The sequence below is a fragment of the Piliocolobus tephrosceles genome, chromosome 13 (assembly GCF_002776525.5).
Source record: "Piliocolobus tephrosceles isolate RC106 chromosome 13, ASM277652v3, whole genome shotgun sequence".
Classification (NCBI taxonomy): domain Eukaryota; kingdom Metazoa; phylum Chordata; class Mammalia; order Primates; family Cercopithecidae; genus Piliocolobus; species Piliocolobus tephrosceles.
The window spans coordinates 3021327-3047830 of record NC_045446.1 but is presented as its reverse complement, the minus strand read 5'-3'; the positions used below and the strand labels follow the sequence as shown (position 1 = coordinate 3047830).

The 26504-nt window shown below is 41.0% G+C and overlaps 1 protein-coding gene across 7 annotated transcripts; it reads left to right on the top strand.

The window, feature by feature from the left end:
- The first annotated feature begins 757 nt into the window (after positions 1-757).
- Positions 758-26113, top strand: ZNF195 (zinc finger protein 195). Of its 7 annotated transcripts, none has more exons than XM_026448724.1 (6): positions 762-947; positions 9756-9834; positions 12854-12980; positions 13481-13576; positions 22579-22671; positions 23892-26113. In XM_026448724.1, exons 2-6 carry the CDS (start codon positions 9820-9822, stop codon positions 25325-25327), a joined length of 1767 nt encoding a protein of 588 aa, XP_026304509.1. In that variant the 5' UTR covers positions 762-947; positions 9756-9819; the 3' UTR covers positions 25328-26113. The 7 variants fall into 7 exon arrangements, with proteins under 7 accessions (XP_026304510.1, XP_026304509.1, XP_026304507.1 ...); XM_026448722.1 differs by having other exon boundaries at positions 22579-22725; XM_026448725.1 differs by lacking the exon at positions 22579-22671 and having other exon boundaries at positions 758-947.
- Positions 26114-26504: the final 391 nt, after the last annotated feature.

Here is a 26504-nt window from a genome sequence, read left to right as displayed (position 1 = left end):
TCACCATCTCGTCCACCCTTCGACCGGAGGAGAGATGTTTGTAGCAAGAGGCTGTTCCCTCACCTCTGGTTGAAAAGGGACGTTCAGACCCTCCACTCCTGACATAAGGGAGGTTAGACCTCAGAGCTGCACTTTAATGTGGCAGCTATTGATCATGTGTGACTACTGAATATCTGGAATACTAGCTAGTCTGAACTGAAATGTGCTGAAAAGGTAAAATACAGAGTGAGCTTCAAAGATTTAGTACCCCAAAATATATGCTTCTTTACCAATTATATATTGACCATATAGGAAAATGGTTACATACTGAGTTAAATTATTACAATCAACTTCACCTGTTTCTTAGTACATTTTAAAATGTGGCTACTAGAAAATTTAAGATTCACACGTGGCTCACATTTTAATTCTTAGAGGCTTGACTCCTTTTTGAAATTTCAGGCTGTCTGTTCAAAGGACCAAAAGCCAGGAAGGCCATAAAATATAAAAATTCAAAATGAATATCATTATTTTATTTCCATTGGTGAATAACATATACTTATTATTTATAAATGAACATAACTACAGTCACATGTGAAATGTAAATATCCTCTAGGTGGGGCCGGACAGCGCAGGTAGGAAGCCCTGCCCCAAAAAACCGCGGCCAGCACCTGTCCTTGCTGTCTCATTCGGCCCATTGTCTGATTGCAGCTCCTGTCACTCAGGGCCTGAGGGGCGGGGCGTGAGACCCTATCCAATCAGAGGAGTAGGGGCGGGGACTGTCCAATCAGGCACGCGTCTGGAGAGGAGAGGACGGCTTCCGGGATCTGGCGGGGCCTTTGTCCAGAGAGAGTTCCACTTCCTGTCCCCGCCGCTCTGCGTCCTCTGCTGGCCGCTGGCCGTGTGACCCGACCCGCAGGCACCGGGAGATCCAGAAGTGAAACGTCAGGCTCCCTGGAGACCAAGAGATGGTGAGTGTAGGGGCCATGCCTCCTGAGAGACAGGCAGGGGCGGGCTGGAACCCGCGGTACCGGCTGGGGAGGAACCTGGCTGCCCGGGTGGGTTCCGGGCTCCGCGAACCCGAGGCCCTTCCAGCTGCACCATGGCGGCCGGGCCCCGCGCGCCTCGGCGCATCCCTGCGGAGCGGCTTTGGCCCAAGCCCAGAGCCGTCTCCCCGCGGCTGCTCTTCGCCCGCAGACCCGCGTCTCCCCGAGTTAGTAAGGGAGAATCCCGACTCCGCGGGTGGTTTGTGCATAAGAGGATGATCTGTAGCCCGTGGGGGCCCCAGTCCCTCCTGTCTCCCGAGGGAGTCCTTGCAAAAATGTGAAACAGTTTTATTTGAGCAAAGAGTGATTCATGAATGGCAGAGGACCCAACCATGTTTTTTTGGTTTGGCGGTCCCACCAGCAGGCCTTGAAGGAAAGGCTTTTATCAGTTGTATGAGAAAGCAAACCACATTCATTAATTAGTTTGGTACAGTTACGTCATCTCCTGATTTGAGCTATCTAGGTTGAAATTTTCTGGTCCTATAATCAGAGAGTAATTAGAGATTTGTGGTTGATGAATCCTGAATTTTGTTTCTGCAAGATAGTCATTTGCAAGAAAGCATTTGAGTTAGATTTTTTTTTTTTTAACATAAGAACCCAAGGCACTAGAGCCACCTCAGTCGGATTGCCTGCTATTTAATTATTATTATTTTTGAGACAGAATCTCGCTCTGTTGCCCAGGCTGGAGTGCAGTGGCGCGATGTCGGCTCACTGCAACCTCCGCCTCCGCGTTCAAGTGATTCTCCTGCCTCCGCCTCCCAAGTAGCTGGGATTACAGGCGTGCGCCACCACGCCCGGCTACTTTTTGTATTTTTAGTAGAGAGAGGGTTTCACCATGTGGGCCAGACTGGTCTCGAACTCTTGACCTCAGGTGATCCACCTGCCTCGGCCTCCCAAAGGGCTGGGATTACAGGTGTGAGCCACTCCGCTGGCCTATTTAATTATTTTTAACACTCCAGGGAAAACTGGTTTTTCCGCTGCGTTTTCCAAATGCATTTCAAGCAGTGTCTCAAAAACACCACCATGTTCTTCAGGCCTAACTCTAGCCTGCAGTAAAATACTAAATTTCCTGTACCTTCCAGATTCTCCCAAATGCTAACTTCCCCTTTCTAATTCACAACATTATTAACTATTCGTCCTTGGCTGTAATTTTAGGCACAGTAGTAATGAATCATTTTTTCACAATGCATTGGATGGCATTTTTTTTTTCTTTTTCTTTTTTTTTAAGATGGAGTCTTGCTCTATCGCCCAGGCTGGAGTGCAGTGGTGTGTTTTTCACTCACTGCAACCTCTGGCTCCCAAGTTCAAGCAATTCTTCTGCCTCAGCCTCCCAAGTAGCTGATTTTACAGTCCTGCACCACCACACCTGGCTAATTTTTGTATTTTTAGTAGAAATGGAGTTTCACCATGTTGGCCAGGCTGGTCTTGAACTCTTGACCTCATGTGATCCACCCACCTCAGCCTCCCAAAGTGCTGGGATTACAGTTGTGAGCCACTGCGCCCAGCCTGGATGGCACTTTTAAGAGATTTATTTTCTGTTTGTAATCATTCCACATGACAGGAAAGCAGAGAATCATCCTCTGACACTATTGTAAAAAATCTGTGTGCCTCTCCTCCTTTTTTTTTCCCTAGGCACAGGCACCTTACCAGAATGTCTTTGGTTTGACGTTCCACTTTGGAAACTTGACAGGGTGATTTGCTCTCAGCCACCCTCTGGACTTTTTCCTCAGTTTCAGTATTGTCTAGGGATAACACAGGATGCCCACCATGGCCGTGTCTGCTGCAGCATCTGGTGAATTTCAGGCCCTGGGTTATTTCTCAAAGGACAGCCTGAGGTATGAAGTGTGGCCTCTCCGGGGAGCAGCTGGATGCCCTGGGCTGAGAGAAATCTCCTGGTCCACTCTTCCTCTAACACTTAGGACATTAAGATTGTCTTCACCCAACCCAATTTTCAATCCTTGGAGACACATGGCTGATCAGCCAATCAGATGCTGCTGTCAGAGGGAAAAGACCGAAATCATTTCTGCCCTTTGGACTCTCAGATTTGTGAAGGGAGACAGAGTGTTTCAAAGGACAAGAAAACCCCACCTCCATGAGATGGTGCAAAAACCTGTGAAGCAAAATTCACCTGGGACACTCAGTGGGGCACAGTGCAGTGTATTGTGGGGGGTGGCCAGTGAGCACTTCAGTGAACAGGATGGAGGTGGGAGAATCTACCAAGGAATAAAATAGCCTGACTTAACACAAGTCTTTAGCTGTGTCTGTGTTCCAGTCGGCACTGCCACTCTCTGTATCTCCTTGAAATAATTTGTTCACTTACTGCAACTTTGGTTTTGTAATTATAAATTTACATTTTATCAGTAGCGCTTGAAAGGTAAAAAAATACTTACAAAGGATGTGAAATAGGTCAATTTCAGGAAAAAAGTTAAATATCTAGTCATAGATACCTTTTTCTTCTCCTGATTAAGGGTAGAAAGTTACTTAGGTCTGTTCTTTTGTGGAAGATGATTTCCAACAGAATCCCAGGGCTTAGCTTTGGGAATGCTACCAGGGAAAATAAAATGCTTCCTGGATGGCTGTGGAGAATGTTTACATTTTCTACAAAAGAATTACAGTAGATTACCTGGTAAATTATATAGATCCATCAGAACCTGAGCTGCTCTTTTTGCAGGATGAATTTGTTGTTATGAATATCTGTTTTATATCCTGTTCTCTACATGTCTGAGCCTAATGCTAAGTTGTAGGAGATGGAACTTAGCACTTCTAAAAGTGTTCACATATGACTGCTTACTATATGATTTGTTATAGAAATAGTTAAACAACAAGTTTATTGTCTGAAAGCAATAAATAATTCTGCTTTTTCTGTGGAGGTGAAAGCGTAAGTGCCTTACAGTTTCCTTTTCTTCCGTAAATGCTGTTTGAGTGATTTTGTTGGATATTTCCAACAATGGGTATTACCTAAAACTAAGTGGATAGCCCTGATTGGGAAATGGAAGCCCGAGGACAGTCATTCCAAGCTAAGGCCAATATTCAGCCTGCAAAAGAAAGCAACTGAAGGCCTGGCTCAAGCTTGTCCAACCCATAGGTCTGGGCTACATGCTCTCCTGGGCTTTGAATGTGGTCCAACACAAATTAGTAAACTTTCTTAAAACATCATGGTATGTTTTTGTGATTTTTTTTTTTTTTCCAGTTCATCAGCTATCGTTAGTGTTAGTGTATTTTATGTGTGGCCCAAGACAGTTCTTCCAGTGTGACCCAGGGAAGCCAAGATTGGATGCCCCTGGCCTAGCTAGTGCTTCCTGAGGAGCCTGCCCTGCAGGTGCCCCAGCCTGCTCCCAGCAGCCATGGAAGGAGAGAAGCTGCAGAGCATGGGAGCATTGGGGACCCACAGGCAGATGCAGTCAGAGTTGGGATGAACGGGATTTGGGGTGGTCTTCCTGGGTATGGAATCGTTATTATCCTGGGACTGTTTCTAGACTTCGTCAAATAAATTTAGCTTTAGGTAGGAAGTTACTGAACTCTAAAGGAGGATTGCAACAGGGAGAAGGTGGCAACTATCAAACCTTTGAGGATCTCAAAAGTTAGGCAGACACACGGGCGTTTTTGTGTTTTTATAGAGAGGAGGGAAGACAGGATAGAGGGTGGGAAAACCAGATTCTAGATCCCAGAATGTTTTACTCTGAAATCAGTGTGTTCTTAGGAGGGGCAAGAAGGAGGGGTTGTATGCTGGCTCAGACTGAGGGTAGTTCAGAATTCAGGGGCTTGGGGGAAGGAGAGAAATTTTAGCAAGTTTTGATAGAGAAGTGTTTTGACCACTGAAGACAGAATTGTTCAGCTGTTTGAGGAAAAAATGGGGATTTTCAAGAGTCTGTATCGGTACTGTGGTAGGTAACAAAGTGAGTGTCGTCTGGGTCATATTGTAAAGGAGTTTCTCTTCATTCAGCTGCTCCTGGAGAACACAAAGAGGGAGCAATTCTGCTGCTCAGGGCTTTTGACCAGAATCCCTTAGGCACTCCTCCTTCCCCACCCTTTCCCTGGCTCTGTGCGGCAGTTCCGTTTAGCTGTTGCTGATATGTATCTTTTATAGTAAACCAGTAAATATAAGTACAGTGTTTTGCTGAGTTCTTTGAGCAGTTTTATCAAATTACTGAACTTGACAGGAGGTTATGGGAGTACCCAGTTTATAGGCAGTAGACATGAAAAATGTAAATATTAGAAGTATAAATGGGTGCCCAAGGCTTGTGACTGGCATCTATAGTGGAGCAGTGTTGTGGGACTGAGCCCTGAACTTGTGGGGTCTGGGCTGGCTCTAAGTGGTGTCAGAATTAAAATATTAGACACTTGGCCAGGCACAGTGGCTCATACCTGTAATCCCAGCACGTTGGGAGGCCGAGGCAGGTGGATCACTTGAGGTCAGGAGTTGGAGACCAGCCTGACCAACATGGTGAAACCTCATCTCTACTAAAAATACATCACCGGGCATAGTAGCACATATGTGTATTCCCAGCTACTCACATCTGTAATCCCAGCGACCCAGGAGGCTGAGACATGGGAACCACTTGAGCCTAGGAGGTGGAGGTTGCAGTGAGCCAAGATCACAACACTGCACTCCAACCTGGGCGACAGAGCAAGACTGTCTCAAAAAAGAAAAGAAAAAGTTAGACACTTAGTTGGTGTTGAAGATTTGCTTGGTGTTTAGAAAACACCACACATTTGGAGTCCGAAGAAAGACATCACAGGGGCCCCGGGCTGGAGGGAGACTCTGGATGTCTGGGGAAGCGAAGCTGTGTTCTGCACACAGGCTGTCGCGTGGCACGTTGTCCTGTGATTCCAGGTCCCTGAGGGTGAGAGGAACTGAGAACTTAGAGGGAAAAGTTCCTAGAACTGACACCCTCCTCCCCAGCTGTCATCACATGATTCCCACCCACTTAGGAACATGGACTTGCCGTGTGCCTTCGAAGAGTGGGCATCCCCTTCCAGAATTCACTGCAGCACCTTTGGTTTAGAATTCCTCACCCAAAACCCACACACGTGCCTTCAGGACTCCTGGTGTATCCTCACTCCCAGAAATGGAATCTGCAGAATCTGCAGCAGCAGCTTCTGCCACCAGCCCATGCCCCTGGATCACCCAGTTGTAATCTCTTCCACCTGCAGCACGAAGGGATCGGTCAGATCATAGCCCCACCTGGGCCGCTGTCAGTCGGATTGTAGCCCCACCTGGGCCTCTGTCAGTCGGATCATAGCCCCACCTGGGCCGCTGTCAGTCGGATTGTAGCCCCACCTGGGCCTCTGTCAGTTGGATCATAGCCCCACCTGGGCTGCTGTCAGTCGGATTGTAGCCCCACCTGGGCTGCTGTCAGTCGGGTCGTAGCCCCACGTGGGCCACTGTCTGTAGCACAACCAGTTTTGCTGCCAACTTTCCACTCTCTGTCACCTGTGGATTCTTGAGTGCACCTTTCTCTCCTGATTTTTTTTGCCCACAAACCCCTTTTATGTGCACATGGTGTGCCCAAGGCCACCCCTTCGGTGCCTGAATCCGGTGCCTGCTGTAATTAACATGTTCAGAATTTCAGGTCCATGGCCCTAGACCTGGCTCTTGCAGCAACAAATACAAATTAGAAATAAGAGGTTTAATTCTCTCACTTGAAAATAAGGAGAAAGATTTTTTTCTTCTCCCAATTCTGAAAGGATTTACTTTAGGACACTTTAACATGCAAATGTTTTCTCTGCTTTTTTGAAATATATGTAAGTCATTCAAACAGCTAAATAAGTCTTTTGTCATTCTTTTTAATTCAGGATTATCTTTATTTAGGACCTGAGAACCATTGCTTAGTTTTTGTTTTTAATTTGGCAAATATTTACTTTTTTCCATTTTCAGTCTTTTAAAGTAGACACAGATTTGCTTAGAAGAAAGCTGATTTTAAGAGTACACAGCATAGGATTAAGCTCAGCGATACGGAGGGATTGAAGGGTAAAGGATGCCAAGTGCCTTTGACAGAAAGCCAGTCATCCGAGGTGATTGCTTCAGGTCTGGAGGCTGAAGGACGCACACTGCCAAAGCAAGGACAGCTCAGTGTGCCAGCTAGACCGTGGGGTTTGTTTTGCAGCCATACCAGCCATACCAAGGTTCCCATTTCTTACTTAGGAACAACTAGCATAGTTATGTGTCGTTTTTAGTAGACAACTTGCATCCACTTAAACAGTATTTTCTATGATAATGTGAATATAAAGGAACAGTATTTAGAAAAACCTCTTAAACAGTAATTTTAATACCAATGTTATTCATTCTTTTGAAATATGTGTTTTAACTGAATTAAAATTATGGAGAATTTTTAAATACAACATACATCATGACTAGTATATTAAAGTTATTCATACTGAGATACTTATATTTAATATCCAAAGAAAATTCTCTCCCAAATTTTTCCATTTTCTACTCAGAATCAGCCTGCATCTCTCCCACCCGGGTGGCCATAGAGGGCATCCGTGCAGGGTCACCAGGAACTCTCTCATCAGCGCCTGGAGTCTTTTGGACATTCGGGAGTGCACTGTGCAGACGGGGCTCAGGCTGACAAAACGGTCTATCTGTGCTTCTTTCACAGAAAAAGAGAAACGAGTCACCCAGGGTTTGTTCCTCCCCTCAGAGAAGAAACCTCGTTGGTATCCACATGGGAATTCCTCCAGTTTTCTGGTACTTGAGTTAAAAACAAAAATGAGATCTGGAGATTCAAACTGATACACTCACTGATTCCATCTTGTGTAGCCATTAGGAAAACAGAAGGCAGCCATGGTCCCTACAAGCCAGAAACTTTCCATTTCCAGTAACTGGATAAATCATTGAATTCAGCATCGTGGGGTTAGCACGAAGAAGGGAGTGGTCAAAGGGACTTTGGCTTCATTTGGGCCTTTTTCCTGATGTGGTTGTTGTGAGTTCTGATGTCGCGTTGAAGGGATATTCAGATAGAAAAAGTGGTGGTGGTATTATTTCTGTTGCTTTTGCCCTGCTAAAAATAAATATTTAGCTTCTACCATATATGTCCTAGAAAACTCTAAAGGTTTTGGTTAAATTCCTTGTTATTTTGTGTTATAAAATAGGGAAGTGGCTAACATAGATTAAAATTATACAAACCCTGGGATTTAAATTTTTGGGGGGCAGTTTTAGGGAAAACAGAATTGTAAATACTCTAGTAGCATAGAGAGCAGAATCCTGCATGCGGCCCTCTCCCTACCCAGACATGCCCACACTCCCCTCCTCTGAGCCTCATCCAGGTCTGGCCTCACCCTGGGCTCTGCTCCAACAGTTAACTACGGAGGTAAATCAGAGTTTGGGGTTTAACTACGGAGGTAAATCAGAGTTTGACTCCTGCTGCCTCTCCAGAACTAATACACAGAATTTTCTGAAACCCCAAAGCAGATAAATGGAATAAAAGAACTCTCTATTTTGGGGCCTTAATTTTTTTTCTTTTTTACTAACACCAGTGCTTTTAGAGACATCACATCCAGCAACCTGTTTCTCAGTCCTGTGGGTCTAATAGTTGCTTCACAAGCCACAAGAAAGTGAGGATAAACGCAACAACGGAAAGTGCCTCTGCACTGTACTTCATCCTCTCTGTATCCCTTCCGTCGGTCTATATGGAGCTTTTATCATTACACTTTTAAAAAATTAACAATAGGAAAATAGAAGAACTACAAAGCCTGGGCCCTTCGTCTATATCTTGAGAGTTGTGGGACAGTTGGTTCTATCACCCAGGGTGTGATGAGGATTGGCTCACGGGACGTGAGGTGCCCAGCACAGTGCTGTCGCATACTTCTGAGCACACGGTGCCTGCTTCATAAACGCTGCATTCATATGTGTGTACACATTGTTTTCCAAATGCAGAGAGACTCAGACATTGCTTCCTTCTCCAGCCCTGGAAAACTTTCAAGAGCCAGAAAATAATGTCATCGTTCAGAATGGAGATTGACTATCTGCATTTGCACCACAAGAACTTGTGCTGTGGTCAGAGGGTTGGGTGTAAGGGACTGTGCCGGGGTTGCTTTGTTTAGCTGAGTGTTGATGATCACAAGTCTTGGGGGAGCAGCATCACCGTTAATGGCAGAACTGTTAAAAAAAATCCAACCCATGAACCCCTTTGAAATCTTCAGGGTCACTTGACTCAGAGTGGGGCCAAAATTACCAGAAGATTCATATGCACATTCAAGCTTGAGAAGCAAGGCTTAGCTAAATGGTTCTCAGCCTGGCTTCTAAGTAAATCACATGGACAACTCAAAAAAAGGCCTCTCGCCATTGCCCTCCCCACAGATTCTGCCTCTTGGTTTGGGTGGAAGCACCAGTGCTGTTTAAATCACATGCCTCATGGGATTCTAAGGTGTGGCCAGAATCAGTGATGGGGGATTTCAGATGCATTTGTACGAGTTGAGTTAAGCCTTGGTTCCAAAGGGAGGTCAGGGCCTTCTCTGCCCAGGTTTCAGAGGCCGGCTCAGTGCCACTTATGCTCTAGTTGCCAAAGTAGAATTGCTGTTGTTTAGCAGGGGAGGGAACCTGAGAGCCGGAAGAGAGAAAGTCACATTTTGATCTCCATATAGAAGTTTACTCTTGCTGACTGTCTTTTATAAAGAACAGAAAAGCGTGGACTTTTTCTGTATTTCTAGGTCTTTCTGTTGATGGGTGTGGTGGTTGCAGGTGAGGGGTTGTGCTCACCACACCATTAAAGGCATATTCTCATGATGCAGGTGTGATTTATCCAGAGATCTTTCCTAAGAGGAAATCCCAGAGAAGCAGGAGAAAGAGAAAGAAATGGCTGGTGCTCAGGTAAATGCGTCTCAGGTCAGGGGTTGTGTCCACTTTTGCTCCTGAAATGTCACGTGTTTAGAATTTGGAAACCTTTACTTCTCTACTTGTGGTATTTCTCCATAATAAGTTTGTTTCAGCTACTTTTTTTTTCTTATAATAATGAAGGGTCTCTGAACATCTTTTTCTGCATACCAAAGCCGTCTGTCTGTTATCTTCACCTTGACTTCTTATATGCCATGAAGAATTCTCACCATGACTTTATGACCTGCACTATTAAAAACGTTCACTTCGTGGCACTGAACGTGTGGATGCCCAGGATTCCTCTCGAGGGTGGGGTGCAGTTTTTGGATGTCAGCAAAGAAGGGAAACGTGCACTGTTTAGGTTTCATCTGGATGCTCCATTAGCCGCATGCAGAACAGGACTAAGAAAATAAACATTTAGGCCGGGCGCGGTGGCTCAAGCCTGTAATCCCAGCACTTTGGGAGGCCGAGACGGGCGGATCACGGGGTCAGGAAATCGAGACCATCCTGGCGAACACGGTGAAACCCCGTCTCTACTAAAAATACAAAAACTAGCTGGGCGAGGTGGCGGGCACCTGTAGTCCCAGCTACTCGGGAGGCTGAGGCAGGAGAATGGCATAAACCCGGGAGCGGAGCTTGCAGTGAGCTGAGATCCGGCCACTGCACTCCAGTCCGGGCGACAGAGCAAGACTCCGCCTCAAAAAAAAAAAAAAAAAAGAAAATAAACATTTAAACCCGATGACATTTATTGCCCAGAATAACTCAGAGCATTCTGGAAAAGAGAAAAATGAAAAGACAGTTGCTTTTTAGAATGCTAAAGAAAGACTATTTAGTACACTATTAGAGATTACTGCTGGGCGCAGTGGCTCACGCCTATAATCCCAGCACTTTGGGAGGCCTAGGCCTCCACTTGAGACCAGGAGTTCGAGACCAGCCTGGCCAACATGGTGAAACCCCATCTCTACTGAAAAAATACAAAAATTAGCCAAGCATGGTGGCACGTGTGGATAGTTCCAGCTACTCTGGAGGCTGAGGGATGAGAATTGCCTGAACCAGGGAGGCAGAAGTAGCAGTGAGCTGAGATCACACCACTGCACTCCAGCCTGGGCTACAGAGTGAGACTCCCTCTCAAGACAAAAGAAGAGATTACAGAACCAGGGAGATATTTGTCAGAACCTGGGAGGTATTTGTCAGAACCTGGGTGTAGGGAGACCCCCTGAAACTACTGCTACAGAATAAAAGATGAAATACTCCTAATTGTTGTAAATACAAAATTGCATGCAGGATTGTGTAAAGACAATGCCGGGTTGGGCTACCAGAATGAGCCAACAGCACGTGATGTGCTTCCCCCTGCAGAGAGCCTATGAATGGACGTGCAGTCAGAGAGGTTTCACATCACCAAGATTCGTATCCCAGAAAAGCAGAAGTTCTTAGCTCTGGGAATGGAATGCGACCCTTGTGGAGAGCCTATAAACGGACACATGGGGGGGCGCCTGTCCACATGGATAAGATGGGGCTATAAACGCCCTTATCTTGCCACAGCTCTTCTAGGTCTCTTTAGGGTGAAGGCATACTCCCTTCTGAGAATTTGTGGTCTAACCGTTTGTCTAGTTTCACGTCCTGCTTCCATTGATTGTTCGTAACCAGCTTTTGCTGCCATTATTACTGCTGTTTAATATCTTGCTAATCATAGGTTATGGAGAGACTGTGTTTGTATTTTAAGGCTCTGTTAGAAATTGCTGATGCACACACACTATATTGTAAATTCTTATCTCTGTATACTGTACTTCTGCATACCAATGTTATGTTAAAGAATTACTTCATTCCCATGTGACCATCTCACCTCATAATCAAACGACCCTAAATCCCTCACTAACCTACCCCCGCCCTCACTAAACTTAATAACAAATGCTGGTATATCCAGTGCATTGGCAGCATCGCAGGACCAGAAGGTGGTGACCCCCCGGACACAGCTTTCACTATCTTGTGTGTGTCTTTTATTTCTCAACCTGCCAATCCGCTTGGGAACAAAGAAAGAGCCCCGTTGCGTTGCAGGCTATTGGCCAGATCCCGCAATACCTGGGAGATATTTATTTGTCAGAACACGGGAGATATTTATTTGTCACTTGAACTTTGCATAACAGTAAGTTTCAGTATGATTCGATTCAGGTTATAATTGACCTTTTGGCCAATATCACACCAGTAATATGTCCTTCTCTGTGCATTGGCACATGATAAAAATCTGTCCTATTACAGTTGATACTAGTTTTATTCAGTTGGTGAAAGAGGTCTCTGACAGACTTTTCCATTGTAGAGTTTATTTTTTTCTCTTTAAGTACTTTGAGGAGATTTACTAATTAGTGTGCATAAATAATCACATTTAATCTGAAAGGTCTTTGCTTCTTAGATTCTTTTTGCATATGCCTTGCTTTAGAAGATGAAGACTCTCATCTCTCTTTGTGGTTCAGAAAAACTGGGATAAACCCATGCTCTGCCACTTACAGGATTTTGACAAAATATTGTCCTTGGGCCCAAAGGACTGGCATCACTGGTAAGTGCATTAGAAATTCGGAAACTCAGGCTTGACCTCCGATTTCCTGAAGCAAAATCTGCACAAGAGCTCTAGTTTATTGGACACATTAAAATTGGAGAGACTCACCTCCAGTTTTATGGAGTCTAACTCACCATGACTTTTCCACTTGAGAAATATACACACCTTATTCATATGACGTAAATGTAGCACTCAAAAATGGACATGCCTTTGTTGACGCCCTTAATTTTATACTTCATCATCCAGAAAAGTATTGTATGTACACTGCTTATGTGGATCTTAGGCAATTCTCTTTCCTCAGAGTTAGAGAATATTCTTGTGCTAAAAATTACCTTATTTTACAATTCCAGTCACTTGTATAAGTTAGAACCAGTTCTCTTCACTCGCTCATTTCACCTTGAATCAAGTTAAGAACTCTGCCCAAAGCCACTTGGTAAGTATTTGTTGTTGTTGTTTCTTCTTCAGACACTGTTGACGTTCAGGGATGTGGCCATAGAATTCTCCCTGGAGGAGTGGAAATGCCTGGACCCTGCTCAGCAGAATTTGTACAGGGATGTGATGTTGGAGAACTACAGAAACTTGTTCTCCATTGGTGAGGATAACTTCAATATGTAATTCCTCATATGCCCTAAAGAGTTCCTTTCGTTCCTTTGCGGAATGTTTTTTGGGAGTTTCTGCATTGCATGAATGAGTTTCAGATCCCTGCTTTTAAGAAAAACATGGGGAATTGTTGATGTTAAAAAAAAAATCTTCAAACTGTGATTCATTTTGACATAAACCTTCCTTTTTTTTAACTGATTGGTATCTTTCACTCTAGTGATGATGCCAGAAATTCAGTGGCGTGAAGTATTGTTGCCCACACCTTAAAGTCAAATTTCCACCTCCAGTGTTTTATTTCAGCAGTACTGAGTGGTGAAAAAGAACCCACAGATTTACAATACTTACTGAATATTCTAAAGGTTATGTCAGGAAGCATAATATTTGGATTAATTTTTTAGAATCTTCTATAATGTTCACTCTACTAAGCAGAGTACAAGGTTGGTAATTGGAGAATTTCAGCAAGAGTAATGTCACTTTTTTCTAATAAAACAGGTCTTACTGTCACTAAGCCAGGCCTGATCACCTGCCTGGAGCAAAGAAAAGAGCCCTGGAATGTGAAGAGACAGGAGGCAGTAGACGGACATCCAGGTGGGTGGGCGTGAACGAAGCAGGTAACCCAGGTGAGAGGTCCAGAGGTCGAGGAGGAAGCCAGAGCCAGAGCTTAAAATGTGGTTCGGGAAGCTCTGCTCTGGTGGAAATGGTTTCTGAGGGCCTGGGTGTCTTTCTCTTGCTGTCCGCTAGGAGCGTCTTCTGTCTCATTCTCTTAAATTTTCTACAGACTCCGCTTCCTGTTTAGTGATCTTCCTTTATAAAAGTTACAGTAAAAATCAGAGTCCTCCTCCTGATGAGCAAGGGCCTGTGTGGTCTCATGTCTTGCTCTGCCACTGCTTTTGGGAACGTGCATGTGCCTGCCTATTTTTGAGGAACTCTGTTAAATGTTTTTTGATTTCCTTTTTGCATCATGTCTGAAGTGTGCAGGAGGCGTGGTGATGGTGTTTGGTTCAGAAATCCCAGAAGTCCCATAAACAGATGTTGGGTGCTTTCTGCTTTATGATTTCGTATCCTACAGAGGTTTCAAATGGGAGTCTACAGAAATGTATACTCAGCAGTTTTCTCCGAACACTAGGCATCTGCGCAAATATGAGATGATCTAATGTTATTTTACTTCAAAATTTTATTTATTATTTTTAGTGTGAACTGAGGTTGGTCATTTAAACTCTATATTCCCTAACTCCCAACTGTAATAGTTATAATATTATCATTTTATAATTTCTTCTTTCTTAGTATGAGGCTTATCAGGACTGTGTCATTCATATGTGTGTACGTGTATGTGTATGTATATATTTGTGTGTGTATATATCATATATGTGTATGTATATCATATATCAACATCCTTTTGAAATGATAGGATTTCACTTTTTATGCTGGAGTAATATTCTGTTGTCTATTTAAATCATATTTTCTTTATCCATTCATATATACACACACACATATACAGGTGTGTCTATATGGACATACGTGTAACAGATTATTTTAGAAATAAAAAACTGTGTATATATTGTGTACAATGTAATAATTTGATATGTGTATGCATTGTGAAAGAATTAGTGCAATCACATTAAGGAACCAATCTATCACTTCACATAATTGCCTTTTCTTGTAGTGAGAACAGTTAATGTCTACTGTTGGCAAATTTTCAGCATACAAAAGATTATTAATAGTGGTCATAAAGCTACTCATTAGATTCCCCAGACTTACTCATCTTACAACTGAAAGTTTGTACCTTTTGAACAACAGCTCATTTTCCCCAGCTCCAGGCCCTGGTAACTGCCATCGTGCTCCTGTGAGTTCAGCCATGACAGATTCCGCATCTGAGGGGAACGTGCAGTCTCTGTCTTGGGGCCTGGCTGAGTTTATTTAGCATCATGTCCTTCAGCGTCATCCATGTTGTTGAATAACAGGATTTCGTTCCTTTTTTATGGCTAATATTCTGTTTATTTATATCACATTTTCTTTATCCATTCAGCATCCACAAACGTTTAGCTTGTCTTTATATCTCGACAATTGTGAATAATGCCGCAGTGAACATGAGGGAACAGATAATTCTTCAAGCTGCTGCTTTTATTCCCTTCAGTTATTATATACACAGAAGTGGGATTTCTGCGTTGTAGAGTAGGTTTATCTTTTTTTAATTTTTAAATAATGCCCCCCTCCTGGTTTTCATAATGACTCTACCAGTTGAGAACTCTGAGTGTTCAGAATTGTTTTTTCTTTACATCCTTGTCAACATTGTTGTTAGGTTGGTGCAAAAGTAAGAGTGTTTCTTACTATTTAGAAGGCAAAAACCACAATTGCTTTTGCACAACCCTGATATACTGCTTGTTTTTTATATTAGCCATCCTAATATCCAAAAGTCTGATTGTAAATGGTCTTTGGCGTGCAGAAGCTTTTTAGCTTAATGCAGTCCAGCTTGTTGATACTTACTTTTGTTGCTGTACTTTTGGTGTCATATCTAAAAAATGATTGCCAAGACCAATATCAAAGAGGTTTTTTCTCAGAGTTTTTAAGGATACATTTTTTACATTTAAGGCTTGATTTCAAGTTAATTTTTGAGTATGATGTAAGAACAATTGTCTGTTTCATTATTTTGATTGTGGGTATTCTGTTTCCCCAGGACCAAGTGTTGAAGAGGCTGTAGTGTCTGTGCTGTGTATTCTTCGTGCACTTGTGAAAGATTATAAGTGGATATGCATGAGTTTAATTCTGGGCTCTCTGTTCTGTCCCATTGGTCTCTCTGGCAGTTTTCTTCTCTATTCAGATACTATCCTGTTCTTACTACTGTAGTCTTAAAGTGTCGCTTGAAATCAGAAAATATGTCTCTTGTCTTGTTGGTTTTCCTATAGATTCCTTTGGCTATGCCAAGTCTGTTGTAATTCCATATAAATTTTAGAGTTCTATTGTCATTACTGTGAAAAAGGCCGCTGGAATTTGATAAGAAGTTTATTGAATCTGTGGTCTTGGTCTTTAGCAGAATTTTACAACCCTCTTCCTGGATTCCAAAGCTCTCTGAAAGGCATTTTTTTGAGATGAGGTCTCTCTGTATCACCAAGGCTGGTTCTGAGCTTCTGCCCTGAAGTGAGCCTCTCAGCCCAAGGTCCTGAATAGTTGGGATTATAGGTGTGAGCTGTGGTGCCTGATTCTCTTGGAAAGGCGTTTCTGTACACAGAAGACTGACACATTTTTGTTGTTGTTGGGGGATATATAAGCCTGGTCCACCTATTTCACCATTTTTCTATGTCACTCTCCTGTACATTTGCACTTTCTCTTTTGTTCCATTTCAGATTTCTCTCTAATTTCAAATTCTAATATGCAGAACAATATGCTAGAATTAATGTGTTATGTCTGAATTAAATTATTTAGTAAGCACTATTTATTTGTTTATTTATTTATTTATTTTGAGATGGAGTTTGGCTCTTGTTGCCCAGGCTGGAGTACAATGGCACTGTCTCAGCTCACTGCAACCTCCGCCTCCCAGGTTCAAGTGATTCTCCTGCCTCAGCCTCCCAAGTCGCTGGGATTTACACACAGGCATGTGCCACCACGCCTGGCTAGTTTTTTGTATTTTTAGTAGAGATGGGGTTTGTCCATGTTAGTCAGGCTGGCTCGAACTCCCGACCTCAGGTGATCTGCCTGCCTCGGCCTCCCAAAGTGTCGGGATTTACAGGCATGAGCCACTGCACTGGGCCAGCACTCCATATTTATTAAATTATCCTATTTCTTCAATCTGTATATAGATAGTAATATTATTTATTCCCAAATGTTTATTTTATGTATCAGTGACTCTCACTATACTTTACATAATTTATATTTTTCTCTTTCTTTAGAAATATAAGGCTATTCCTTGCTTCTAAAAGTTGGATGGCAGCATTTTAATTTTGCATAAGAATCGCATCAGTATAGTAAACATATAATAAAAAGTGTCTTTAGTATCTTCTTACTCATTGAAATGTTCTCAGTAGAGTCTTTTATTAATGACTGTAGTGCATTTTCTGTGAAGTTTTACTCCTGTACACTGCATGCCAGTGATTCAAAATACCTGCTTTTCGTGATTACACAGTCATAGTTAAATATTGTAGTTATCTAGGCAAATTCTTTTTAATGGTACCTCAGTGTTTCATAGCAGATTTTGTGACTAACATCTTAGTGTTTTGTAACTCCGTATTACTGTTTTTATGGTTGAATAATATTCCTTGTATGCAGATGCCACGTTTTTTATGTGTGCTTATCACTGGAGGCTTCCCCCATTTGACTTTTCTGAATAGTGACACAGTAAACACGGGTGTGCGGAGATCTCTCCTAAGTCCTGAGTTGCAGTGTGTACTTTTGATATAGGTCCAGAAGTGGGATTGCTGGATCATGTCCTTCCATTTTTAATTTTTTGAAGAACATTTATGCTATTTAAAAAAAAAAAAAAAATCTCACTCTATCACCCAGGCTGGAGTGCAGTGGCGCCATCTCAGCTCACTGCAACCTCTGCCTCCTGGGCTCGAGCCTTCCTCCCCCTTCAGCCTCCCGAGGACCTGGAAGTACAGGTGCCCACCAGCACACCCAGCTAACTTTCGTATTTTTAATAGAGACAAGGTTTTGCCATGTTGCCCAGGCTGGTCTTGGACTTCTGGGCTCAAGTGATCCACCCGCCTCAGTCTCCCAAAGTACTGGGGTTCCAGTTGTGAGCCAGCACACGTGGCCATGTCTTTCATCATGGCTGCGTCCTTTCTGTCCTACCAGCAGGTTACGTGGTTTTCAAAGTCTTCACATCCTTGACAGATCTGAATTTTTTTTTTACAGTGGCCTTACTAATACGTCTGAGGAAATAGCTTAATTGTCATTTTGTTTTGCATTTCTCTACAAATTAGTAATTTGAGCATTCATTCAGGTGCTTATTGGGCGTTTCCATATCTTTTTGAAGAGATTTCAGTTAGTCCTTCATCTATTTTTAAATCAAGTTATTTAATTTTTGTTGTTGAGTTGTAAAAGTTCCTTATATACTCTGAATATTAAGTCCTATCAAATGTGTGATTTCCAAGTGTTTTTACCCATTTCCTAGGTGGCATTTTCACTTCACTCATTATTTTCTTTGATTTGCAGGAAGTTTGAAGTTTGATGTAGTTCAGTTTTTCTATTCTTCTTTTGTTGCTTATGCATTTGCTCTCCTATATTTTCTTCTAAGAGTTTTATTCTATTTCTAAGTATTTCATTTAAAATACTTTTGTATGTGGTGCAAGGAAAAGATATCACTTCATTTTTCCATGTAGATATCTAGTTTTTAACATCATTTGTTGAAAGGACTCTTCTCCATTGTGTGGTCATGGATACCTTATGGAAAATTATTTGATTTTATCCACAAGGGTTTATTTCTGGGCTCTCTGCTTTGTTTCATCATTTAGTTATCTGTCTTTGTGTCAGTACCACATTGTTTTTATTTTCGTAGCTTTTTGTATGTTTTAAAATCAGAAAGTGTAATGCCTCTTTGTTCTTTTTAAAGAATTTCAACTAGTTATTGTTCTTAAACTAATTTTAGGATTAAAAAATCAAAAAGTACCATTGGGATTTGATAGAGATTACATTGAATGTGTACATTAGTGTGGCCATTATGGACATCTTTAAAAGAACTAAATTATCTGACCACTGAGCAAGAATGTGTATGTTCAAGGGTGTTTAATTTCGATACATTTTTGGCATTGCCAGTATTACTTTTGCTTTTGATTTCTAGTTTTATTACATTTTGGTTAGAAAACACGTCATGGGGCTTTCATCTTTAAGAGTTATTTGTTGTAACAGAATGCACTTCGTGTATTTGAGAATATTGTATATTATACTTTTTTTGACTGGAGCGTTCTATACGTATCGGTTAAGTTGATCTTCTGTGTAATTTTTTTTGTGTGTGTGTGTGTCAGAGTCTCACTCTGTCACCCAGGCTGGAGTGCAGTGACGCGATGTCAGCTCACTGCAAGCTCCGCCTCTCAGGTTCACGCCATTCTCCTGCCTCAGCCTCCCGAGTAGCTGGGACTACAGGCGCCCGCCACCATACCCGGCTAATTTTTTTTGGTATTTGTAGTAGAGATGGGGTTTCACCGTGTTAGCCAGGATGGTCTTGATTTCCTGACCTCATGATCCGCCCGCCTCAGCCTCCCAAGGTGCTGGGATTACAGGTGTGAGCCACCCCACCCGGCCTTGATCTTCTGTGTAGTTTTCTATTCTGTGTTGAAAATGGGATCTTGGAGTCGATAATTATTGTATTTCTGTGTACGTCTTGCTTCACTTCTCTCCATATTTGCTTTATGTATCTGGGAGCCCTGACGTTAGATATAAATATAGACAGATAAACAGTTACAGGTTCCTGGTTAATGGACACATTTTGCCATTACATGCTATTAATCTTTATCTCCTGTGACAGTTTTGACTTAAAGTGTATTGTGTCTCATAGAACGATAACCACCCCACCTGCCTGTGGGTACTAATTGCATGGAATTTTTTTTATTCTTACTTTCAGCCTATTTTTCTATTTAAAGCTAGAGTCTTTTGTAGCTAGCATATTGTTCTGAATTCGGCTATTTTATTTCTGTTAAATAAGTAGGTTAATTTATATTTAAAATAATTTCTGAAGGAAATGAAGTTACTATCACTGTCTTGACTGTTGCTGTTTTCTGTTTCTTGTAGATACGTCATCCCTCACTTCCTCTTTGACTGTCTTCATCGTTTGTTGATTTTGTGTGGACGTGCTTGACGTGCTTTCATTCTTTTCTCACTGTGTTTTGCAGACCTTGTGTAGGTATTTTCTTCGTGATCGCCTTGAAAAATGGAGAGTACATCAAACACCTTAAAGTTATAAATATAGATTTTAATCTCACAACTTCATTAAATACAGAAACTGTAACACCCTCCAGTGTGCTATTAATGTAACAAATTATTGTATATTTTGTATCTGGTAGCAAAGATTTATGCAGATATTTTTTCAGATATTATGGCAGAATGTTGAGTTTTTTATACCATCATTATGATAGTAAAGTATTATATTATATATCTGTTATATACCTTTAACAGAGTTGTATATTTTCATATGGTTTTATAATGCTGTCTAGCATCATTGTCTTTTTTAACACAATGAAGTCTTTTCAGTATTTTTTCTGTATTTTGTAGAGATTGGGTCTTGCTATGTTGACCAGGCTAATTCCTAACTCCTGATCTCAGGCAATCCTCCTACCTTGGCCCACTCAAAGCTGGTATTATGGGCATGAGCCACCATGCCTACCCAGCCTTTAGCATTTCTTATAGAACTATACTAGTGGTAGTGAACACCCGCATCTATTTATTTATTTTGGAAAGTCTTTATTTTTCCCTTGTTCTTTTGAAGTGAAATTATTCTAGATCAGGTGTTCTTGGTTAGTAACATTTTTATCATACTGAAATTTGGAAAGTTAACAGCCTTTTTCTCTTCGAATAATGCCTCTACTGCTTTTCTGCTATGTATTTTTTGTAAGACTTCTTTCATGAATATATTGGTTTAGATCATGATGTTCAATAAATCCCATATTTTAGATATTTGTTTTATAGTTTTATTTTTCTGTGTTTTATTTTTAAATCTGTGCTACATTCTGTTTCATTGTACTATTTGTCTGCCTTTATACCAATACCAAACTGTTTTAATTACGGTTGCCTCATAATGTGTTTGAAGTCAGACAGTGTGATACCTCCAACATTGTTCCTGTTTGAACATTGTTGGGTGCTTTACAGTCCCTTGAGATGTCTTAGGATTTTTAGGTTGTTGCTTTTATTTCTGCAAAAAGAGGATTCGAAATTTGAAAGAGATTGCATGGAGTTTGTAGATTGCATTGGACAGCGTGAACATCTTTGCAATATTGAGTATTTCAACCCTTGAACAAGAGCATGCTCAAATGTGTTGTTTAATTTCCATATATTTGTGAATTTTTTTGTTTTTCTTTGTTATTTCCAGTTTCATTTCATTTTGGTCATATATAGTAATGCAGAAGACTTCAGTTTTTTGAAATTTGGTAAGACTGACTTGTTTGTTTAACAGGCGGCCTGTCCTGGAGAATGTTTTCTGAGCTCTTGGGAAGAGTGTGTCTCCTGCCGTGTTGTGTGGAGAGTTCTGTCTATGTCTGTGAGGTGGAATTGTTTTGTAGTGCTTTCAGGTCCTCTCTACAATTATTAAGTCTTGCTTTATTATTCATTACTGAAAGTGGGTTCTAGAAGTATGCCACTATTATATTGCTGTCTGTTTCTTGCTTCAATGCTGTAATTATTTGTTTATAAAGAACTGGCAAAATTGAAGCAAGAAATAGCAATATAATAGGAAGTTACTTCAATACCCAAATATATATACAAATATGCACTCACACTTGTCATAGGTTCCCAGTTCATTCTCCCTTCTATTATTGTTTTATGTTCTTGTTTTTTGTGAGCTCTGACTTAAAGTATGTTTTATGAAGTATGACATTTTTTTACTTAAGATGTATTTTGCATAATTGTAACCTCTTCTCTCATTTCATTAACATTTGCATAAAATGTCTATTTCCATCTTGCCACTTTCAGTCTCTTTTTGTCCTTAGGTCTCAGGTGAATTTCTTGTAGGTCAGCTATAGTTTGATCTTGGTTTGGTTTTAAATTATTTAGCATATGCCTTTTGATTGAGTAGTTTAGTTCCTAAATAAACAATTTACTGAAATGAAAAGATGTACTTTAGCCATTGTATTTTTTTTACTTGATTCTTGTAGCTTTTTCTTTCTCCCTTTCTTTTTTGTGTCTTGTACTTTGTGTAATAAGCTTTGACTCCTTTTTAAATTTTATTTTGTGTGTCTTATAGACATTTTCTTTGTAGTTACCATGGAAAGTATATAAAACATCTTAAAGTTACAGCAAGATATTTTACACTGGTAAAGACTTAACCTTAGTTGTATACAAAACTTCTTTCTTATTAAATCTGCCCTCAACTTTGTTACTGATGTCACTAAATCATTTAATGTTATATATCCATTAACAGATATTTATGATTATTTTTCTACTTTCATCTTTCAAATTTTAGATAATAATTAAAAGTGATTTCTGCACCATCATTATAGTACCACAGAATTTTATTTTTCTGTGTATGCGTATCTTTTCCATATATTTATTTTGATATGATTATATATTATTTTCTAGCATTGCATTATTTTCAGTGGAAAGGACTCCTTTTACCATTTCTTGTTTGACATGTGTAGTGGTAGTGTAGCCCTTGGTTATGTAAGAAAGTCTTTATTTCTTATTATTTTGTAGGACACTGGTTATATTATTCTTTCTTGGAAGTTTTGTGTTCAGCAATTAGACTATCTCATCCAGTTCCCTTCTTGGTTCAGCTTGTACTTTTTTTGAGACAGGGATTTACTCTGTCACTCAAATTGGAGTACAGTGGTGTGATCATGGCTCACTGCGGCCTCAACTTTCCAGGCTCAGGTGATTCTCCCACCCCAGCCTTCTGAGTAGCTGAGAAGCGCAACAGCATACACAGCTAATTTTTTTTGTATTTTTTGTAGAGATGGGATTTCACCATGCTACTCAGGCTTGTCTCGAACTCCTGGGCTCAAGCGATCTGCCCGCCTCAGCCTCCCAAAGTGCTGAGATTACAGGTGTGAACCACTGTGCCCAGCCGGGCCTCAAGGTTTCTGTGGACAAATTCACTGGTAATCTCCTGAGAGCATACACCTTGCTTTTCACTTGCTGCTTTCAGGATTATTTTCTCCTTTGACTTCGGAAACTGTGGTTATAATGTGTCTTATGTCCCTTTTGTTTATACTAGTTGATGTGTTGAGCTTCTTGATTTTTTAATTTTTTTTCTTACTTTTGAGAATTTCTCAGTAATTATTTCCTTTCATACCAGTTTCTCAGTCTGTTTTTCATACTTTATATCTTTTTATTGATATCCTCATTTTCCTAATTTTACTTAGTTTGCTGTTTTCCCATTTTTACTCATTGAGCATTATTCAAGTGGTAATTTTATTTTTTCAGTTAATTTGTGCATCTTCATTGTTTTAGGGTTGATTTCTGAACTTTTTTTTATTTCTTTGATTGTACCATGTGACCCTAATATTTTGTACGTCTAATCTTTGATAGGGATTCAGGCATTAACAAAAAGCCTTCCTGCCACAACCTTTATAATGTGGCTTTCTCCTGGGGTAGTCTAAAACAAATTGGGCCGGATTCTAGAGGCCTCTTAAGCCTGTTCTGCAGATGTGTCTTGTGTGGGATTGTGTGTGTATTTTTCAGTTAAAGAGAGTTTCTCAGGTTTCTTCACAGTGCCCTGTAATCACCCAATACACCTGTTGCCTGGTGCTGCTGCTGCAGCCTTCCTGCTGCTGCCACAGGTATTTCCTTTCAGTCTCAGCAGACCCAACCTGTCACTCAGAGTACCGCCATTTCTCTCAGCCCTCTGTCATGGGGGCAGAAATCAGTCTTTGCCAAAGCTTCAAAAGGCCAAAAGTAAAAACACTTGTGTCAGTACTTTCCTCTTTTGAAGGAGAAGCCAGGAGTTGAGGATGCACTCTCAAAGGCATTGTGCTGTACTGCAGAGGAGCAGGGGCTGTGGGGGGTAAATGTAACACACTTTTTTTCTTTTTATGTGGCTCCTAGCATTGTGCTCACTGGGGTGCTGCAAACTCTGAAGTGGTTTTTAGAGTCAGATGCATTTTCTCACTAGGTATTGTTACATTTGTATGTTTATACAGAAATTAGGGCCTGTGGTATTTTTTATGCCATTTTGCTAATGTATTTGGCATTATTTTACAGATTAGATTCAGAAAATATATTCATCTGTGTCTAGTAAGTGGGATAACTTTTTTTTTTTTTTCAGCTATGTCTTCTCATGTTACCCAAGACCTTTTGCCAGAGCAGGGCATACAAGATGCATTCCCGAGAGGATATGGAAATTGTGGCCTTGATAATTTACATTTAAGGAAAGACTGGGAAAGTTTAGATGAGTGTAAGTTGCAAAAAGATTATAATGAACTTAACCAATGTTCATCAACTACCCATAGCAAAATCTTTCAATGTAATAAATACGTTAAAATCTTTAATAACTTTTCAAATTTGCATAGACATAATATAAGTAATACTGGAGAGAAACCTTTCAGATGTCAAGAATGTGGCAAATCCTTTCAAATGTTCTCACTCCTAACTGAACATCAGAAAATTCACACTGGAAAAAAATTCCAAAAATGTGGAGAATGTGGCAAAACCTTTATCCAGTGCTCACACTTTACTGAACATGAGAACATTGACACTGGAGAGAAACCTTACAGATGTCAAGAATGTGACAAAGTTTTTAAAACTTGCTCAGTCCTTACTAAAAATAGAATTTACGCTGGAGGGGAACATTACAAATGTGAAGAATTTGGCAAAGTATTTAACCAGTACTCCCACCTCACTGAACATGAGCGTGGTACTGAGGAAGAACCCTGCAAATATGAAGAGTGCAGCAGTGTCTTTATATCTTGCTCAAGCCTTTCTAATCAACAGCTGATTCTTGCTGGAGAGAAGCTCTCCAAATGTGAAACATGGTACAAAGGTTTTAACCACAGCCCAAATCCTTCCAAACATCAGAGAAATGAGATTGGAGGGAAACCTTTCAAATGTGAGGAATGTGACAGTATCTTCAAATGGTTCTCAGACCTTACTAAACATAAGAGAATTCACACTGGTGAGAAACCATACAAATGTGAAGAATGTGGGAAAGCCTATACGCAGTCCTCACACCTCAGTGAACACAGGAGGATTCACACCGGAGAGAAACCCTACCAGTGTGAAGAATGTGGGAAAGTCTTCAGAACTTGCTCAAGCCTTTCTAATCACAAGAGAACTCATTCTGAGGAAAAGCCCTACACGTGTGAAGAATGTGGCAACATCTTTAAGCAGTTATCAGACCTCACTAAGCATAAGAAAACCCATACTGGAGAGAAACCCTACAAATGTGACGAATGTGGAAAGAATTTTACCCAGTCCTCAAACCTTATTGTACATAAGAGAATTCATACTGGAGAGAAACCCTACAAATGTGAAGAATGTGGCAGAGTCTTTATGTGGTTCTCAGATATTACCAAACATAAGAAAACCCATACTGGAGAGAAACCCTACAAATGTGAAGAATGTGGAAAGAACTTTACCCAGTCCTCAAACCTTATTGTACATAAGAGAATTCATACTGGAGAGAAACCCTACAAGTGTGAAAAGTGTGGCAAAGCCTTCACCCAGTTCTCACACCTGACTGTACATGAAAGCATTCATACTTGAGAAAAAGATATATATATATATAAATAGGCATAGCCTTTAGTATCTGCTCGCATCCTACTTTACATCAGTTTGGACGTAACAAAGTTATAAATTTAATTACTATTGAAAGACCTTTCATGAAATATAAGTCTCCAGAGCACACAAGAGTATTTCTTCTGAAAAAAAAATGTTACAATTATATTTTATACTAGATGGAAGACTTGCAACAGTTGCTTAAACTTCCAGAGAATTTGTTGAGAAACCCAACAAATACCATAACTGTGGAATAATATTTGTTCAAAAATGATAGCTTAGAAAACATCAGAGTTCATACTAAAAGATATTTTGCAAATACAGTAAATGGGAAAAATAAGCAAAATTCAAGTACACATTGGAGGATTTGAACAAGAGAGGAATAGAGCACGGACACATTCGGAAATGACAGTGAATCCGTGTGTTGAGTCTACAGAGACATCTCGACTTGAAACAGATCATTCATTCTTATTCAAGTTTAAAAGGAGGATGAGACTGAGTTTTTGTAGAGTTATAATTACATTCAAAAGACACTTTTTTGCATTGAAAAATGTTAAATTTTTGAAAAGCAAATATTGATGTCTTTTAATCCTCGAATCAGTTCATGCTGTGTCTTCGTTTCTAGTGCTGATGTGAAAACACATGGTCAGTTGTTGCTGCATCAGAGATATGAGAAATTCTCTTCTATTAGGTGTGCATCACTGATATACTTGTCCATGAAAGGTGAAAGACACTGAAATGTAAGATGTGTGAGTAAAATCTTGGTAGAGAGGCTCTTTGTGGTTGTTTTATATACTTGTAAGTGATTTATGAGCTAGGTGTTTAGAATAATACTCTTCTGTTAGGGTCACCCTGACCAGAGCAGGGTGCTCTGGTCGGACCTGTCCGGACAGTTACAGGATGCGGTTAACATGTCCGTTCACCTCGCATAACAAAGCTGGCAAAAAACATCTCCAGGATGCGGACAAGACACCTGCACCCCCAGCTCAGCTCCCCGACCCCGACCCAGTTCTCCTGCACCCCCAACTCAGCTCCCCAGCCCCGACCTGGTTCTGGCCCTCTAAAACCCTGCTATAGTCTGTAAGCGGAGCTGTCTCCTCCCACTGGCAGAGCAGCCAGGCAGGCGGCTCAGTGAAGCTTGCTTGCCTGACTTTGGGTCTCCTCG

Coding starts and splice junctions, on each gene's coding strand:
- ZNF195 (XM_026448722.1), top strand. Junction 12,981..13,480: donor CAGAAACTTGTTCTCCATTG/GTGAGGATAACT, acceptor CTAATAAAACAG/GTCTTACTGTCACTAAGCCA. Junction 13,577..22,578: donor GGCAGTAGACGGACATCCAG/GTGGGTGGGCGT, acceptor TATTTTTTGTAG/AGATGGGATTTCACCATGCT.